The sequence below is a fragment of the Lepeophtheirus salmonis genome, chromosome 2 (genome assembly GCF_016086655.4).
Source record: "Lepeophtheirus salmonis chromosome 2, UVic_Lsal_1.4, whole genome shotgun sequence".
Lineage (NCBI taxonomy): Eukaryota > Metazoa > Arthropoda > Copepoda > Siphonostomatoida > Caligidae > Lepeophtheirus > Lepeophtheirus salmonis.
In genome coordinates this window covers 29,120,780-29,140,777 of record NC_052132.2, presented here as the reverse complement: position 1 = coordinate 29,140,777, position 19,998 = coordinate 29,120,780, and the positions used below count along the sequence as shown (strand labels likewise).

The 19,998-nt window shown below is 29.7% G+C and overlaps 1 protein-coding gene across 4 annotated transcripts in view; it reads right to left on the bottom strand.

Annotated features, from left to right (window-relative positions):
- Positions 1–2,555: 2,555 nt before the first annotated feature.
- Positions 2,556–19,998, bottom strand: part of Tusp (WD40 superfamily protein Tusp) — a 78,915-nt gene continuing 61,472 nt past the window's right edge. For 2 of the 4 annotated variants that reach the window (XM_071886736.1, XM_071886737.1), the window contains 12 exons: positions 10,852–11,034; positions 9,666–10,046; positions 7,849–8,034; positions 7,567–7,791; positions 7,105–7,511; positions 6,873–7,041; positions 6,637–6,808; positions 5,395–6,571; positions 4,777–4,839; positions 4,259–4,454; positions 3,619–3,948; positions 2,556–2,897 (listed from right to left, as the gene is read on the bottom strand). In XM_071886736.1, the coding sequence (XP_071742837.1) occupies positions 2,781–2,897; positions 3,619–3,948; positions 4,259–4,454; positions 4,777–4,839; positions 5,395–6,571; positions 6,637–6,808; positions 6,873–7,041; positions 7,105–7,511; positions 7,567–7,791; positions 7,849–8,034; positions 9,666–10,046; positions 10,852–11,034 (3,606 nt within the window). In that variant the 3' untranslated portion in view covers positions 2,556–2,780. The remainder of the gene's footprint in view (positions 2,898–3,618; positions 3,949–4,258; positions 4,455–4,776; positions 4,840–5,394; positions 6,572–6,636; positions 6,809–6,872; positions 7,042–7,104; positions 7,512–7,566; positions 7,792–7,848; positions 8,035–9,665; positions 10,047–10,851; positions 11,035–19,998) is intronic. The other 2 variants (XM_071886738.1, XM_071886739.1) reach the window with 1 other exon arrangement.

Sequence of the window (19,998 nt, the reverse complement as noted above, 5' to 3'; positions counted from 1 at the left end):
ATATATTAGAGTTTTTACGACGAAATCTATTGGTATTCAGAAACAATTTTATAGTCAGAGGAGATCAAATGAAGTTTGAAAGGCAAAAATATTTTGAAGGTTACTAATTTTGGGGAGGCCCAAAGTTTTTCAAAATGATTCATCCTTGGGAAACATATGCAAATACCAAAATGGGCAGTTCATAATAAAACTGTGTTGTATTATAACTTAATTAGAATAATATTACTATTAATGTCTCGTCGCCTAGATGAGGTGGCAGATTGGAGTAAAGGAGACACAAGGCAAGGAATAAAGATAAAATGCGACTATAATCTTTCTTGAGCTCTACAAGACACTAGTTTTAACGCAAACGTGTGCAGACACAAAAAGGTAAAACAATGAAAGGTAGATTACTAAAAGTATTGCATTAATACATCAGGTAAACACGGGTTTAGATTTACCAGTCATTTAATTAAAATACACGACAAAAGCGATTGCATGTCAACTTATGGAAAAAGTATCCCTCGACTTATTCACTTAGATAGTAAGTACTTTTTATTGCTGATCTATATATTTACAGGATTTCCTTGGGTTGAACTAATGAAAAAGACTGCGATAACATAGGTTACTAATATTCTACTCCATTGCTTTTATGGCTTTGGGCTTCCAAAATATGTACGAAGTGATGGTGGCCCTCAATTCAAAAGTAAATAATAATTAAATAATTCTCTAATTTTAAAGGCTTTATCCACAAAATTTAATTTCTTTGCAAAGCTGAGTCAAATGTACATGGCGAATCATTTGTTAAAATATTAAACATATAATGGAAGAAGTAGATTATAATTATGCCAAATTTAAAAAAAGCCCTAACCGTGGGTTCAGAATACCCTAAAGGCAGAAAGTGATTCTCCAGCTGAGCGTATGCCCAGAAGAAAAATAAGTGGCAAATTACCAATGTACAAGAATCCTTAATATAAACAGCAAATTGCTTTCAAAAAGGAGGGAGAGTATGTTTGCAAGATGAAAAAATCAAAGAAATGGAAACAATAGGCCGTCATTATGTCCAAGCATAGGCATGGAAATTCCTATATATTATTAAAATGGAAGACGGGTCCAGAAAGCGAAGAAATGCAGTTCATATAAAGCGAGATTGTACACAAATAGAACTAATTTAAGATCTATCTAAATCACCGAAAAAGCCAAGACAAAGTCTTCCTTTTAATATATTCAAATAGTTATTTGTATTTTAAATCTATTTAAAAGGGGAGATGATGTGTAATTGTTCTTATTATTATTAATGTATTCATAGTACCTAGTGAGTATTACATATAAGAAAATGACTAGGTTGTTCAGAGATTTTGGATACCCTAAAAAAGTTAAGATCGAATCAAAGAAATGTCCTTAATTTTTACCAAAAGCTGAAATTGTTTGAGAAAGCCAGGAAATCATATCACAGAATTTTATTTTTGCTCGACCAAAGTACCAAGTATTAAAAGAAATACTAAACACACTGGAGTATATCCAATTTTGAAATTCAAATTGTATTTAACATTTGATCACAAATTTATAATAAACCATGTATCAGATAAGATTCGCCTGTATAATTCCCAAGAAGAGAAAAACTTGAATACTGTTATAGTACTAAGGTTTAAGTCGATTTGGAGTACTTTTTGAAAAACTATCGAAGAAATAAGTTTATAGAATGACATTCGGAGTACATTGTATAAGTTTACTTGCACGTCATACATTCTCTTTCTATCTTCAAATATTAGAATACGTCAGCTGAATATTGAAATAAATTGTCTCAACTACTATACAAAAGGACAAGTTTTCTAAATTTATTCAAAATCAAAAAAGTTATGTTCAAAAAAAGAAATCATGAAAATTAGACATTTTATTTTTGAGATGGAAAAAAAAAATTTTCAATGGAATATTGGATTCGTAGATACTATAAAGTTAATAATAATTTGTTTGAAAATTAATTTGGATATAAATTTGACAAACAAAAATTGATATTAAACTTAAATATCTTTCATTTTCTGAATAACTTTCAAGAAACGGCACAAAACGATGCAATTTATACAAAAAATTTCAAAATACAGAACAATTTATTTTCGATGACGTATAGAGTGTTAATTTTTGGATGACATTATTCTATATAGTTTTTGGGGGGTTTCTGCTCCCTCCTTAGTGAAACTTGGTAAACCTTTTCTAGTAATAAATATATTATTTGTGTTGCTTTGCATTACCTGTTAAAGTTATTGCTAAACTTTGTTTAATGTCAAATTTCTGCTTACACAGTTTCCAATGAAAATATAGATAGAAATAGTATGATGTGGTGAAAAACTAGTACAACTCAACAATAGTATTCATATTTCATGTTATTTAATTTTTTTAAAGGAATATTTCGTAAAATTACATTTTCTGACGAAAAAAAAAGTGCGTCTTTTTTATATTTTTAATAAATTTTGATGGTTTCCATAGTCTTCTACACTTTAAGTATGAATCATTAGAAACCTACTAAAGAAAAACAAAAAAAAAAGTCATGATGAATTAATAATAGACAACAATAAGTATTTAATTTATTATTTCAATAAATTTATTAGTTTATTTTTTGGACTATTTTATAGCCTTTATTATTTAGATTGAATTTACAAAATAAAAAAGAAATGGAATATTAATTAAATAATATTATTGTATTCCCTATATTATAAAAGAAATGAATTCAACTTGGTTGATAGCTAAACATGAAAAAAGAAAATATAAACTTTGAATCAAAGAGGAAAAAGATATTTGTTTATTTATTTAAGCCTCTGAGTAACATTTGCTAAAGCAACTGCAAAAGCCTGAAGAGCAGAAAAAGGATATTGGAAGTCCAGTGTATAAGCGTTGCCATCAATTCGACCAAATTGCATAACCTAAAGAGGTAAATGAAATCCATTACTAATTACACATCCACAAACTATCTTAGGGGTCATTAATAAACCATGGAATTATTTTTATATAATTATAAATAAATGTAAATTAATGTTGTTTTTTGTTAAAACAACATTCTCCCTCTTAAAACCCGAATTAAATGTCAATTTTATCAAATTCAGTACTTTTTGGATCTATTTTTTTTAATATTTTGAATTGGAACTATTTTTTCCTCCATATTAATGAAGGGATTCTTTTTATAGAAAAAAAATGTTCAACCATGTTTTTGAACTGATATTTGCTTTTAAGAAACAATTACTCGTTATTATTTTAAATGTGAGTCTACTAAATCCCTGTAAGGTCATTTATGCATTCTTAGGATGTTATTCAAGCCCACGTGGTTTTAAGTTGAACTTCTCCTCAGCCCAAGGAGGACTGACATGATTTTAGGCCGGCCCAATGTTTTTATATGAATATAACTTGAAAGAATAATGAAAAACCTAAATATACCGTTAATAAAAAAACGAATCAATGGAAAAACAAATTTAAGTGTTATTTTTTTACTTTTTATGTATTACATTTTCAAAACTAATACACCACTATAAAGAGAAAAATAGACAGGCTAAATAAATCTCTTTTCTTTGCCCTAACCTTGTTCTAATTTCAGTGGGGTCTGGCCTAAGATCACGGTATATAAATATACATTTATAGGTAGCAACTCACTTGTTTCCCTTTATATTCAATTTGAAAATTCTTCGCAGATTCTTGTGTCACTCGGCCACCAAAGTCTAATTGATATACTTGGCTAAAATCATTCCACATGGGGGATTTATTGTGGAGTACTAATTTTTTCAGTCTCTTGTGTTGTCGGTTAATTTCTTCAGCTTCAGATACGTCACCTCTTCCCGGGAATTTGCGACTCAGAAAAGGACTACAGTCCGGTGTGTTTGATGGTGTACGATCTCTTTTGAAGCTTTCTTGTGCATTATTCAAGTCATTGTTTGTATTTGTACTAGAGGAGTTGTTGAAATTCAGATAGTGAAAACGTTTTATCTATGGAGGAAAATAATAATAATATTGTTTAATTATCATAGACAAAACTACATTTGTTTGCCAACATTTTATAATAATTTCTGCATATTTAAAACATCAGACATATTAACCAAACTGAAAAAAGTATTTTCAATACTTTTGTGACAGAATATAAGAGTGTTAAAGGATATATTTTTAATAAAAGTTTGGCAAGAGTCGAATAATTTCCTAATATAAAACTACAAAATTGTATTTTCATTGGCTCCAGCTTTTTGTAATTAAATTAATTTTTTCTCTTATTTTAAGTTTCAATTAGAATACATATATGTACTTTTTGTTTAAGCTTATTTTTTTGAAAAGTTTCAAGGTTCCTGTAGCCTCCTGAATAATTTTCAACGGGATTAGCATTTTTTTCCTCGCCAAATTCATCTTCGGATGAGTCAGTAATTGTAGAGTTTCCTGAATGATTCCGTCCTCCATTGTTGGATCTATTTTTTCTTTTCATTAATGGTGAATTGAGAATGGATCTACAAAAATAAATAAACAGCAGTAGAATAAGGAATTATATCACAGAAAGAATGGCAAAGCTTGAAAGCAAAAATGTAGAATTAAGTAAGTGAATAGAAGAAAAGTTACTTTGGAAAACCAAATAGGGATTGTCCTTCAAGTGAGTTGGTGATTTTTTTTTTTTTTTTTTCAATAATGAACACAAAAGCAAATAAATAAAGAATGATGATAAAAGTTGCGCAGTAATCAAATTATATTAAAGAGTGATAAAAATGAAGAATAACTCATTCAAGAGTTGTGCATCTCAAGACCTAAAAAATCAATTAATTATATCTGAATTACCCCGAAGAATTTGTACTACTTGACCTGCTCCATAAATTTTCCAAAGAATACGACATTCTTTTTCTGTAAAATTAGTGTGATATTTTCATTCACAAGAACGAGATTTAGACAGGACTTTTTATAAAATTCATTATGCAAAAATTTAATAGTTTTATGACTAGAATTGTATAAAATATGACCTAAACCGCATGATAAATTTTATTTTTGTAGTAAAACGTTCAGGTTTTTTTATTTTCCTCTGCTCTTAACATCATGAGGATTTAATTTTTCCTCAGAGAACATCTATGTATAAGTCACCATGAGTACGTGAAAGTCTGAAAATGTGATGATTTACCAGGGACTTTTAAGGGTAATTACATATTGGAATTGAAAATTGACATCGGATTAATTTACAGAGTGAGATTTGTGCTTGTTTTCTTCCTCTCATAGTTTCTTGCATCTTATCTAATAAGACATCGTGAAACAGCCCTTTTCCTATACATGTTTCAAATTGTCAGAGTAACAATGTAATTATTTGGTTTTGTCTTTTAAAAACATATATAAAGGTCATATTTTACACAGCTCTAGTGATTCCTATACATATTTTATACTATGAAGAGACGGATACCAAAGTCATACCTGATAGGTGAGAATGACGGATTTTGCTTGTTGTTGTTTCTTCGGGATGGGAGGGGTGTTGAGGGTGATGATATAGATAATTGAGGCAAATGTGCATGAGGAACACTCAAGTTTTTCCTCGTGTGCACAGGGCTCTTTGGACATGAATCAATTGCTTCTTTTTTGCTACTCTCATTTTTATTACGTGTGAGGACATTACGTGCTTTTTCTAATAGATGCAAGACAGCATCGATTTTGCAAGTCTCACGCCACTTCTTAGAGGATCCCTTGTGAGGTGGCTCAGACTCATAGCAACAAAGTTCATGATCCCTGAGCTCATCCTCCTCCTCTTCTTCCGGCACTTGAGGAGGAGTAGGAATATCGAAAATTTCCCTATTTAATTCTGCATCTCTTATTCGACATGATCGACAAGGTCGGTTCTGATGCCCGGAGAGACAATAATGTCTACTTTTATGGTGATGATGATGTGAGTCCTGTTCATCACAGCTGCGACTCCTAGTTGGAGGTCTGCCTCGAATTCGTTTTTTAGATTTGTCTCCTAATAAAAATAGTCTTTTGCTAATATCTCTTTGTAACAATATCTCAGTTGGAGCACCCAGAATGTCAACTATAGAATCTAATTGGTTAGCACTACAACTAAGTGGTAAATGTGGCCTAGTTTCAATTGGAGAAGAAATTCCCAATCCTTTTGGAAGCTCTGGTTCATTTGGCGTCATCACATCCTCTGCTTTCGCTGCCCAACGTACTCCTTCACTTAAGTAATTATCACAACTAACAGATATCCTTAATGATCCTCTTGTGGCTTTGATTGGAGACGTGGACATCTTACGATTATTCTGAATTGAATGGTTCACAGCTTGACAATCAACAAGAGTGACTTCGTTGCCTCTGAATATTTGACCTACAGACGATGGGACAATAACTGTTCTCTTGACAGATTGAGGAACAGCTCCGTCACATAGTAATTTGGATGAGGGTGCTGTTGGGGAAGGAGGATAGTTTTCTGCTAATTCTGAGGATTCAACAATAGCAGAAACGGTATTTGATTCTCCACCATGGTGAGATACTGGGTGAGAAGGGGAACCGTGAGCACAAAATGATAGGCGAGAAGGTAACGGAGCTACAGGAGCAACTTTTTCTCTTATTGAGGCTGTTAGAATATCATCAGTCATTTTAACTAAAATAAAAAGAGAGGGAATATAGTCTTTTAGTTGGAATATATTTCCGGGTCTTGTTTCTTACCCGTATCTTCTTCATCGTCATCATAGTCATCGTAGTCATCTTCGGAAAAGCCTATATATGAATTGTCTCTCGAAGAAGATGAAAGCTGGGTTGTGGCATTATCTTTCAGATCTACGAGCTCTAGTCGCATTTGTCTTGGTTGTAAATGCAATAAACTTGCTTTATACATAATCTGTCAAAACAAAATTATCTTCAGTGTAATATTAAAACTAACAAGTCAAGGAGTCATAAATTACCTGGCCTAGACTTAAGGGAATTAACTTGGGATGTCGACCAATGAGTTTAAACTTTGTTCCCCAAAAATTAGAGACTACTTCTGCAATTTGACTTGTTTCTGGTAGGATATTTGCATAGTCCATTTCATGATTTCCAACATATCCAAAATACCTAGGAGTTGGCTCACGCCTGTGTAAGAACATATATATTTAATGTCAAATTAAAATACTATCCTCTTTTTTATTACTCTACCTTCTACGATTTCTTCGTCTACTGCGTGGAGTAGTTATTGAGCCAGCCTCGTCTTCAGATTCATTGTTAAGCACTGAGCCTGAGGAAGCCGATGAGGGAGATGAACTTCGATCGTCTCGACTCTTGAGATAATGAGACTGTGAAATATTTTTCCATGTTTCAGATAGCTCCTTATTTAAATGAGGATCAAATATGATAAAGTCAGGACGTATTTTGCTGATTTTTTTCCCTTTCAGAAGAGGTAGAAATCCACCCATGTGTTCTAAAAACAGAGTGTAACTAGAATTCGCTCCTTCTTCACGGCTGCTATGACGAATAATTGTGCAGTAAAATCGAACGCCATGCCCATCTACTGGGGGAGGAGTGATAACAAAGTTTCTTAAATCCATTGGATCTGGCAGATAACACTGAAAGTAAGAAATAAAACAATGGTTCAAATATGCTCATGAAATATGCATTTACCTTGATAGTCTGAGTGAATAAAATTCCTAAAAGAGCCCTAAGTCGGCATGGAAGTGGTAATAGATCCACATCATTTACGTGTGTGATAGTAGAATGAATTTTCAGACGACAAAGCAATTGCAGCGAAGCTATATTTGGTGATATCCAGGCAACGTGAATTTGATTTCCTGTCGCCAAAAATAATCGTTTGTCGTTGTGGCCCCAGGTCATTGAGGTGACGGGACACTACAAAAGATTTGAAGATCAGATATTGGATTTTTACAAACAAAGTAAGTCACTTACTTTGTCATATGGAACACGAATTCGATAAATCAATTCTCCTTCATCGTTGTAAAAGTGGAGGAAATTAACAAATATAAAGCTATGATCTTCTCGGCAAGGATATTCTTTGTATTTCCCAGCAACAGCCAATAGTTCCCCACTATTTGACCAGTCTACTACACTTTGAGATAAACCCGTATGAATAACCTGAAATTCAAGTAAATTTTTGGTCATAAAAAAAAGAAAAGAATTCAACTTAGAATTGAGTGAACGCCTAACAACCTTTGAAGTCTAAAACTTTTCAAGGATAACTTTTTTTATCAAATACACAAGAGAGTATCAATATAATATGTATATTCTCCAAAAATTGGGACATTATAATACTTAAGCTAATATAAAAAATAATTATAAGTTTATACTTTTTTTACTCAAAGAATTATGATACTATTGATTCAACTATAACGTGTAATTAATGATCTCACAATGAGTAAACTTTTTCTTTATCAATATGAAAATCGATTAAAATAACACGCTTTCAAGGTTATAAAAGTAATTATTCGGGGCGGGTGAAATGATAATTATTTAGAGGCGATTCACAACTTTCTTACACCCAAATACTCCCAGGATATGCAGACATTAGAAAATGTGGGACAAAACTCAATCTTCTCATTTAATTAAACAACTCCAATAAATCACATATGGGCGCCGTTACTATACTTTCAGGTTTCAATGCTACGTTTCCTTCTTGATAAGAAAATAATCTTACTTCTCATATAAATAATTTAGAAACTGAAGGGTAAGATTTACTTGAGGAAATGCTACACCATGATCCAGCTGAATGGATAACAGGAAGACAAGCACTGAAAGACCCTTACTTTGATAATTTAGACAAGTATACTCTCCCTGCAAAGTCGGCAGTGTAGAAAGCTTCAATGTGAGGGTTTAATAATTTTGGTTTAAATTCACTATTTGTAAATTCATTTTGTGTATATGTATATGTGTATTTATAAAATAGTATTTACTATTTTCGTATCCTACTCTATTACTATTTGGACAGGCTCTGACATTGAAGGACATTCTTTCTAATCTTCATATTTAACTCAAATTTTTATTTACCATTTGTAGATTTAAATTATAAAACTTGTTTCAACATACTTGAATGGATATAACGATCAATTTTGAGTATATTCATAATAATAATAATTGGATATTTCGACTAGGGAAATGATATTCAACTCGAACTTTTTCTTGTGGCGTAATAAAAAAATAGGCCAACAACTCTATTATTTTATATATGTATTTGTTTTCAGTCTGCTATAATTTGCAGAATACTGAAAATGTTACTATACTTTAGCCCTATGTACTTCTTTCTCTCTGGTACGGTCATACATGGAATACCTACATTCTAATGATTGAATGCTTGTATTTCATTGAATAAGAGCTCATTAAAAGTGTACACTTTATACACGTTACTGTATGTGTATTTATATAAAATAAAGATAATGTTTTTTTCTCAGGTTTTTTTGTATACAAAAAAAAATATAATCAAAAATTCCTTTACTAATTCATTTTGAGAAGTAAAGAAGGGCATTCCGCCTCCAGTTTCTGAATGAATTCTGATATGGGAGCTGGTTGAACAATGTACCATGACTAAAACAAGTTCAGAATGGTCTGCAGTAGGATACCTAGTCTGACAAGCTATTGCAAAGGCAGCACGAGTGAAAGTTATTTTTACATCTGCCTGTACTGATTGTATATTTTTGTTTGATGTGTAGTAATAAATGTTTTAATTAATTAATAAGTAAAGAAGTAAGAACACCCATCTTTCCCCCACTTGCCTGAGAAACAACATCATCATAGCTCCGCATCAGAAAAATGTCTCCAGTTTTAAAACAAACAGCCAGCACAAAGGATTTCCCATTCGTTTTCAACATTCCGCTTAATTTGTTCTCTGCCGCCATTTTCTGCTGCTGTTCCTCCATATTGAACTTTTCACAGCTCCAAACAAGATCACTGATGGGAAAACCACTCTTTAAAACAATATTGGCCACCGTGTTTCCTTCAATATCTAGTATGAGTAGACCACCTTGAGATGTACCCAAATAGACTTGCTGATCATCTGGAGTCCATGACGCACTTGTGACAATATTCATGTCTGGAGGTAGTAGAGTGGACCAATAACGTTGCCCTGTCACGGATCCTACCAATACAAATCCGTCCTAGATAGGTATTAATATGGAAGATAAAAATATACAATCATTAGGCATTGAGTTTGAAAGAAATATATTTATGTATGTAAAATGACTCATTTCTATGCGACAGAAAAATAATGGATTTTTTTTCAGCTAGAGTATTTCTTATACATATATTAGCATAACTTTAAACTCAAGTTTCAATTTCCATAAAATATTGGGAGTAAGTGTCATAAAATAAATAGAGCTGTGAAAAATATAGTAATCCTCGCAAGCTTTATAAAAAAGTATATCCAGACATATGTGTTAATAACTTTGATTCCTAAACATATCTGCTGACAATGATCACCATATAAACTCTAGTGCTCTCTTATTTGCTAGTATGTTTGAATTTCTTAAAAAAGAGAAATGTAGGTGGTTATTTAAAGACCACGTGATCAATATTTGTAAAATACGCAACAACTTTTTTTTACACTAGGGGTCTCGATTATACTTGAATATTACTCTATAATTAATAATGCCACCACATCCATTAATTCCCTCTTTTAATTGAATTAATGTCAAGATGAACTCTGTATTGGCAAAAAAAGTTGCAACAAGTGACATCATCTGTGGTATCATGGAATGCGACTATGTAAGATTTTACATTACGATGAATCTACTTAAGCCCACAGTCGCGTTTCACCCCTTGGTATATAGTTTTTGGGTGGAATAATTAATGAGAACACAAATTTGATCTTACAGGTTAACAAGATATACTCTATACTTCATATGTATGCCCACGAGGATTACAAAAGTTGTCCCATTCATAATAATAAAATATCTAGAGAACCTGATAACAAATCAACGCCATCCGTCCATCATGGGACCAAGAGAAACAAATAACTGGAGTATTACGGTCATTGATGAGCTCAATAGACCAACGGCCCTCATATTTGATCCATACGAATATTATACCCGAGCTATCACATGATGCCAGCTTTTGATAGGGCTCGTTCCATTTCACAAGAGTTACCTATATACATAAAAAAATAATATATGTTAATTCTAATAATATGATCTTTAAATGGAGTGAAAGCGAATGAGTGATTTTACGACATGATATATAGTAATAATAATAGGTTTTGGAAGATATAACCTTCTCAATAATTGAGATATACATATTTCTGATGATCATCCAAATCTTTTTTTTAAATTTTATCAGTATTTCTACTTTTTAATAGAAAATTTAATATGGGAATTTTTTTTCCAAGGAAATTTAACATTTGATATTTAATTTTTTATAAGCAACTGTGATTTAAAAAAAAAAATTCCCACAAATTAAATTTTTTGTGAATTTTTTGACCAAAAAACTTTATAATCGAAATATAATTTGGAAATTTTTTGTCAATAGCTGTAGATTTTTGAAATTTTTTCCTACAAAATTAAATTTTTAGTTGCAACTTTGAATTTTTCAATTTTTTTGGCTATAAATTGAATTTTTGAAATTTGGCTCTACAAAATTTAATTGTTTGATTTTATTTTTGAAAATAATTGCTTAAACAAAGCTCCCCCCCCCCAAAAAAAAAAAAATAATAATAATAACATCCTATGGACGCTTTGATTTATTAAAGCTGTTTTTTACATTTATGAATATTTTTATTGTGTACGAAGTGTATTGAGTTAATTAAAAAAACCCCGACTTTACAAAAAATCAACAGGAAAAAATGTTTAAATAGATTTTTCATTTTATGAGGTTACTTATTAAATAATGCACTTCTTTATTGAGTCATAAGCATAGATTTCAATATAATACAATATTATTGAATATTTTCTTTTTTTTGCACTATTCTAAGATATTTTTTCAATTTTATATATATACGTTACTCACATTGAGGGTGCTTCGAAATATACAATAGTTTCATTATTCTGTATAAAAGTTAAATTTACGTATTTCGTATTTAAAAGATTTTGTAATCTCTTAAATTTTGAATCACAATTAAACCGTCTATTTCACTAATATATTTATTTTGGTGTTTTTATCATTGCACATTACTACTGATTGAAACAATTTTCAATTAAATAAATTACTTTACTATAATATCATCAAGTTTCATTTAATTATAATCAATATTAACGGAGTTGTTTAATTCTATAACTATATTGTAAATGAGTTAATTAATATTTAACGAAACAAAGGTCATCTATTTTTAATAAATCTATTTTTCTATAAAATGAATGCATAAGCAATAATTTACTTGGTTAGGAATAAGTTTAGGTTTTAGTTTCTAAATTCAATATAAATTTATTAATTAGTATAAAGTTTTGTTGAAATGATTAAACTGTAATATTAATAAACTTAAAAAAAACCTTTTGCCCACTGTTTGCCCGGATTATTTGGTGGAGACAAAGAGGCACTTAAGCAAGGCACAACGGACAGTTTCTTCCTGAGTGTACATTGACATTTGAATTTCTTGGTAGGGCGGTGCATTGTACAAGTACTGGTCTGAAGGATGGATCCCATAGAAAAGTTCATGGGATTCAGGTCAGCACGGCTTGGGAGCCACATATTATTTTCCTCAAAGCTTTTGAAATTTTTGTTTTCATAAGTACTTCACACTTTTTGCATTATCAGGGGGTGCTCCACAACGCCCAAAATTAAAGTGTTATAGTCAAGACTATTGACAGCATCCCTTGGGAGCATAGCATCGTCACAAAGTATCAGAAGGAGCCCAGTAACATGTTCCTCATTTTCATTGAGTAGGGTATGAAAGTCAATCAACACGTCTTCAAGCCCATGTTGGTCGAAAAGGTCCTTCCCGGTTTCAGAACACAAATGATGATGCCCGTACATTTTTGGTCAAGACAAAGAAACGTCTCACACTGTAAAAAGTCTTTAGGACTGCTGAAAATCAGATTTAAATCGCTTTGGAAAAATTATACGTGGCCCTTCAACCCTGACTCGAAAAACATACACATTTCTAAGTGATCCATCAATCAAGGGCTTGTACTAAGCACAATTCAACAAAATGCACTCTGAGGCATGCCCACATCTAGGTATGGGCGGGTATCTCTGAAGGAACTGTCCTTCTACCTTCTGCTTAAGTGCATCTTCGTCTCCGTCATGTAATCCGAGCAAAGGGTGGCTATTTCGAACAAAAAGTAATTTTATTAATATATTTATATTGAATTTATAATCTAAAACATATCCTAACGAACTTGGTCCTCACCCTATATAAATAATTATTCTTCAAGCTATTATGACGCTATCTACTATAAACTTTAATAGCAAAGAGAAAAGAGTTGACAAATGCTCCCCAAAAACTGACGATTTCTCTGTTAGTATCTCATAAATATGTTTTTTTGTTCTATCATTTAAAAGCTGTAAAGCAAATATATATTGTGTCTATAATTACAAACCTCTAACAGATTATTTTTATGAGTAACTTACCTATTTTATTTGCATTTTAAAACCCATTTCCTTTTTTAAAATATCCCTTTTTGTTAAATTAAATTAATGTAAATTTTACTAAATCATTTGAAGAATCAATTTTATGTATTTTATATTTTTAATTCAAACGAGTCTTTTCCATAATAAATAAATATATTTCAGAAAGTTATTTAAATTTAATTGAAAGTTTTATGAGAGTATTTTCCTTTTTTTAAATTTTAATTTAGAAAAAAAGACAAATAGAATATTCCATTTCTAATTATGTACCAAAAGGTTGTCATAGTAATAGCATAAATTAAGGTAATGGTCTTATTTAACATATATAAGACGTTTCTTATAAATTCAAACTATTCATTAAGCAAACTGTAATGTTTAACTTTCCTCTCTTTTTAAATTTTCATTTTACCAATTACGTTACTGGGTTATTTCTGAAACAAATTTAATTAATTTTTAGAGAAATTAAACAAGAATAAAATGTATATTTTTTCACTTTCATTTGGAAGCTATGTATATTTGTAACGATAGTTACAAACATTTAGTCTCGGGCGAACAAAACTTGTAGAATATGAGAAACAACTTTTCATAATTATTAAATTATGAGGCCTTAACTTATGATTGTCTCTCTTTATTAATTTTTGAATCAAAGAACAAAGAAATGGTTGACAAGTAAAATTCAAGCATATGGAACAATCAGAAAGCATCTTTTAGTAATTAATTAACAAAAAATGTAAGTATAAGTTTGTGTTATAATTTTAAACTACGTAATTTTAAGTTATCATTTTTTTTAGACTTACGTCAAATTAATCAGGATATAAAAACAAGCTTAAAAGATATGTATGCAATCAAATCGCAAATGAAGAAATTATCAATTCAAAAATGGGTCATTCCTGTTGCTAGTATGAAAAAGAGTTGAAATAGGCGTAATCCAGAATCCCCATTTGATTAAATTATAGAAATTAAAATATCTAATCTGTAAGAAAGCTCTACCTAATGTAAAGAAACACTCAATTCTTCACGATAATAATCAGAAATCATGAACATTTATTTTGTCTCCTTTTGAAAATGGTCAATTTTCTACGTTTTTTGCAACTTGTTGGTGTTACATAAGTTGATTGGTTTAAAACGGACACGCAATGAGCAATTCTGTACAACGAATTGAAGTAAGGTATTTTTTCCTGTCTTTTTTTAGAGAAGAAAAGTTTTCAAAAAGGTTTCAAGATATAAAAAGGACTCCTATACGTTTTATTGATTTATGTTCAAAATAATTCAACCGTCAGTTATTTTTCTTAAAATCCTAAGGCTATTACTTTTCCCGAACGTTTTACAACCCTCAAAATTAAAAGGTATATTTTATCATTATACCCCCCTCCCTTTGAATACTTTAAACATCAAAATATAAACTAAATACTTTTTTCCACAATATATACCAGTGAATTAACAGTAACAAAATTAATTAACAAAGTAAAATAGAGTAATTCAACAAAAAGTATTACATTTGACAGACGACATAGAATAGATTAATTCTAATTAAATAAATTATTATCTGACAACAAATGTTCTATAGATTTAATACATGGTGTTCCACTCTAACAAAAAAAATCCCTATGTATTTTGTTGTCAGCTGTCGATACCTGTGTTTCACGCTGATACGTCATGGATATTACCTAATATTGTATTTTTGATAAAGAAGCAAAGTAATGGGATATAGTATATTTATGGCACGTTTTTTAAAGGAATACAATTTATAGAAAGACATTTTGGCTATCATATATAAATAAAAATATATAACTATGCTTTTGATAAAACATTGCTAGTCAATAATGTAATACGGTATTGAATAAAATACTATGTAGGAGTTTAATGTTATGAAATATATTAATGTAATTTATTTTAAAAATTGTGGATAAGATACTGATAGTAATAAAGAGATAATTAGGAGTTGGTATGATTTATAATTTTCAATAGACGATCTATTTTGTTACACTATATACAATAGTAATTGGTTGAATTATACATATAGTGTGATTTAGAAAATTTTATTGCATGTATAGACACAAAAGCAAAAGAAGAAAAGTTTGGAAATACTAATCGTATAATCCCAATGCAGTTTCATGCTGATTACATATACACAATGAGTATATAAATAAGAAATGCAATAAAATAATGCACATAGTTATTGAGGCATAGAATATGTAGTTTGAACAAAAAATAATAATAATAAGAATGAATGTAACTGCAAACTTTTATGTGTGAATTTCACTACTAAAAAACACAAATCTCATACTTAGTAGATACTTTATTGTAAATGTGGTTCCTCCGCACTAAATCTATAAAAGAACGGGGAGGAATGAAGGCCAGGAGTTCCATATTTGTCCAAATACGAGTATGTTTCAAAAGGATAATTTTTTCCCACTAGTGAGTGTAAATAACAAACAATAGTGCTCCTTACTTGCAGTGAGATTCAACTTATTTTTCCAATAGCTTTTTTTTTAACTGAGCCATTTTTTTGGAGTTTTGCTAATTGAAGAGTAATTTTTGTTTGTTTCGAGGCTGATATCTGTACTATTTAACTTCTGAGGAGTGAACTTCCTTTTCTACTACAAGCAATCATATGCAAAACCGGATTGAACATTTATATGTATTTGCTCATAAAAGAAGAAAAATTGATATTAGTAAATGTTGCAGATGTATAATTCTACTTGTTGTGCTCAAACTATAATTGAGGATCGACATTCGAGTAATTCGTGCCTATGATCATGTTTATTTTCTTCTCCCTTCCCTCCAAAGTTACAGCTATGTAATTGTAGCTGATATAATTATTTGCTATGAAAACTAAACTCCTCTCCTCAAAAACATTCCTTTAATTTGTCAGGCTTACCATTTTGATATGTCGTTTGCTTGTTGTTTAAAATATGGTGCATCTCAGTAGAATTTTGACATCATCCTCTTTGAGAATACATACGTATATGTTATTTTTTAGTATAATATTATCATCCAAGGATTTGTAATTTTTTTTTGTCTGTTAGAGAACACAACTCTCTCTCGATTTATTTACAAGGGATTATAAATAAGGAATGTTTATACCCCATTTACTTTTTTAACAGCATTATGAATGTTAATTCTGCAAAGGGAAGACAAAATTATGAAATTCATGAAGGAAAATAATTAAATGAAGTCATGCTGTCATAAAAAAGCAACAACTTGACTAAAAATATCCTACATTGAATATAAATCTACTCAAGACAACTAGTTCTTTTCGCCATTTCATTAAATAACTTCAATCTGCACTAAAACAAAATTAATTGTTTTTATCAAAATTGGGTCTACATTACATCTTTAGTTTAAAACTAATTATTTATCGTTCATTTCTATCAGTAACTTTAACTGATTAATCCTTTGAGGGTACTGTAAATTGTACTTTTGAAATGTTCAAAAAATAAGGATTCCTCTGCATTGATTTTTGTTCAGGATTATATTTGTGATGACCATAAATGTAGAGATCTATTCAAGAACTTAAAACATGGATTTGAGAAAGATTGAAATTATTTAATAACTTATTTTTAATCGCTCATTTGTTATTATTCAGGCTTTAAATCTATTAAATCACTTTCACGTTACGAAAATTAGGTTTTTATAGGATTTATACTCAATAAAGTATAGAACAAGGATTGTGTGGCAAATAATTACTGGATGTTGAATGTGTTTGTTTGACCATTTTAGAAGCATAATCAATCAACCATTCTAAGAATAAAAACACAATGTGATACTTTTTTCTCTGGAAAACTTTGATCAAAAAGAGCCGAAATAATTAGTTACCGAAAATACATTTGAGATCATTTCAAAATGTGGCAACAAAAAAAAAACCTAGAGATAAAGTAATATAGATTTATCCTATTTTTTTAATAATACACTGGAAATTTATTAGGCGCATTTTATATGTAAATATTTCATAAATTGATTTATATTTCAAATAAAATAATTCAATTCTGTAAAGAAAAAAAAATTATAAAATACTTTTGTGGATTTTATTCAGTATAAATAAAATATTTAATATTTTCAAATAAAGTATTGTCCAAAGAATGTTTTTTTTTAAAATTTGCTATGTCGATAAAATTGTATTTATATTTTTCAATATTTATACAGTATACGGGATATTCAACACATTTTACGGTAAATAATATAAAAGATAACTCTGCAAAAAATCATTAGTGTTACTCTCAATTTTTTATAAGCAAACTCACACGTAACTACTTAATACTTATAAAAATCTTACCCCAGGAATTAAAGAATAATTATACGAGCTTGTTAAAAAAATTTAATATTTAATGTGTTGGGATGATGCTTGAGTACTTTGATATTTAGAGCGTTCACAGACAAAACCAGCTTTTATATTTTATTCAAATCTTAACATAATGCATATGGATTATGGTATAAATAAGATACCAATAACGTTATCAAACAGAAACAGTATTTTTGTTCATGGATCACCTAATAAAGTGCACCCTGAATACAGGTTCAATGCCATATGTACACACCTACAATATTTAATTAATACGACTACATTGTTATATCTTGGATCAAAATATGGTAGTATATACATCAGGGAGCATTATACACTGCGATTTGTTTTCATATATTCATATAGATAGACACATTTTCCCTTGTTTTTAAGTAGAACAATATTGAGTAAATCTCTAAACTCATTAATCTAAGAAAGGCTACTTTTATTTAAAAGAAAGTTGAATTTCATGCTGGAAGGTGAATAAAAATTAAATTAAAGGATTTTTCTTTGTTTTGCAAAAAAAAAAACATTTTGAAAGAAATTTTTAACCTAATATTAAAATAGTTTTTGTATAAACTCATTCTATAGACCAAAAAGAAAAAATAAGGTAATCAATTTTGATGATACGCGTATCATGTGCATTTTTTATATATTTAAAAAAACATTAGATCAAATATATTTTCAAAATATGCGAAGATGACCCCTCCTAAAAATAACATCGTAGAGAAATTGAGTGTTAATTTAATTAGTTAGTGGTATGACATTTATACTCTGTCATTTTGATTTATTTTTTTATATTAAATTTGTATATTTAAAAGTATAAATAAGAGCTATAATCAAGAAGTGAAAGATTATTCCAAAGTGCTAACACATAATTACTACAATCATAAACACTTCATGGCGTAGTCGGTAATTACTTAAAATAACAGTTAAGAGTCCTTTAAAAGTTAATATTAAAAAAAATCAGGAGATTTCAGTGAATTTTAAGTTATAAGAATTACTAAGAGAAAAAAGTTGGTATGTAATGTTCTATATATATGATGATTCAACTCAAAAACCCTCTAAAGCATACACCAAGAAAATGAAAAACTCGCAATCCATTGTTCTACTTTATAAATATAAGCATACCATTATTTCATACCCTTATTTTCTTCAAATAAGGGTATGAAATATATACAATGGACTATTATCTATATTTTCGATCTTTTTAAAAATATATTTCCCCCCCCCCTTCCCCTGTCACTGACGATTGTAGCTGATCTAATTAAACGTTATAACATCATTTACAGTGAAATGTCGTTATAATAAGTAGCTCATCAAACCATTAACAATATGGAATGTTTTTGGAAAATATCACTTTTGTATTATGAATTAAATTATCCAATATTTCTATAAAGAGGTTATTTGGACCCTTTTTAGGTGTAAATCCTAACACCACTTGCCCTAGTTTGTACATTGTACATATATGTTTCAATAGTGTATTCAAAAAAATTATATTGAAAGGAATGCATCTTTTGGCCTAAAACTAATTAGGAGAAATGAATTAACGTGTATATATTTTAAGTTTCTATATATATCATAAAAACAACACATTAGAACCAAAATCTCAATTATAATTGAGTGCAACACGATTCTTTCAAATAGATGCATCTCTCTATTAATTCAATTAATGTTTTAAATCCCTTGGGGAAAAAAACCCTACGAAATATTTATTTGTAAAGGGAACGAATTGAAAATGCACTTATTCGGGTATTTAACCATGGAAAAAAAACATGGCTTCATTCGAAATATATAATCACAATTAAAGGCGACAAATAATGGAACTTTTTCTCCTAAAAAAAGAATAAAAATTATTTTTTGGGAAGACAGTCAAAGATACATTATGCTCTTTTGATTGCGGAAATATATATGGCATATAGTACAAAAAAAGTGAAAATATTACATTTAAAAGGAAAAAATAGGAATTCCTTTTTGGTTGAATAAAGGGTAACATATGTGCCCAAGTAGTTGATAATGACCCTTTCTGGTCACATTTGTGAAACAAAATAAAAGTGTCCTTTTAGAAAACTTATTTTCCAATATGTAAACTAGAGTCTTAAGGGTATAATTAGAAAAGGGAAAATTGTCAAGTGGGTTTTTAAATCACTTGAATAATGACATATATAAAAATATCTTTAGGTTTCCCAAAGTTAATAGAAATACAAGGTTATACCTTGACTTTCATCACGCTTTTTAATAGTTACATCATGGTGTATGAGTGGTTGCAT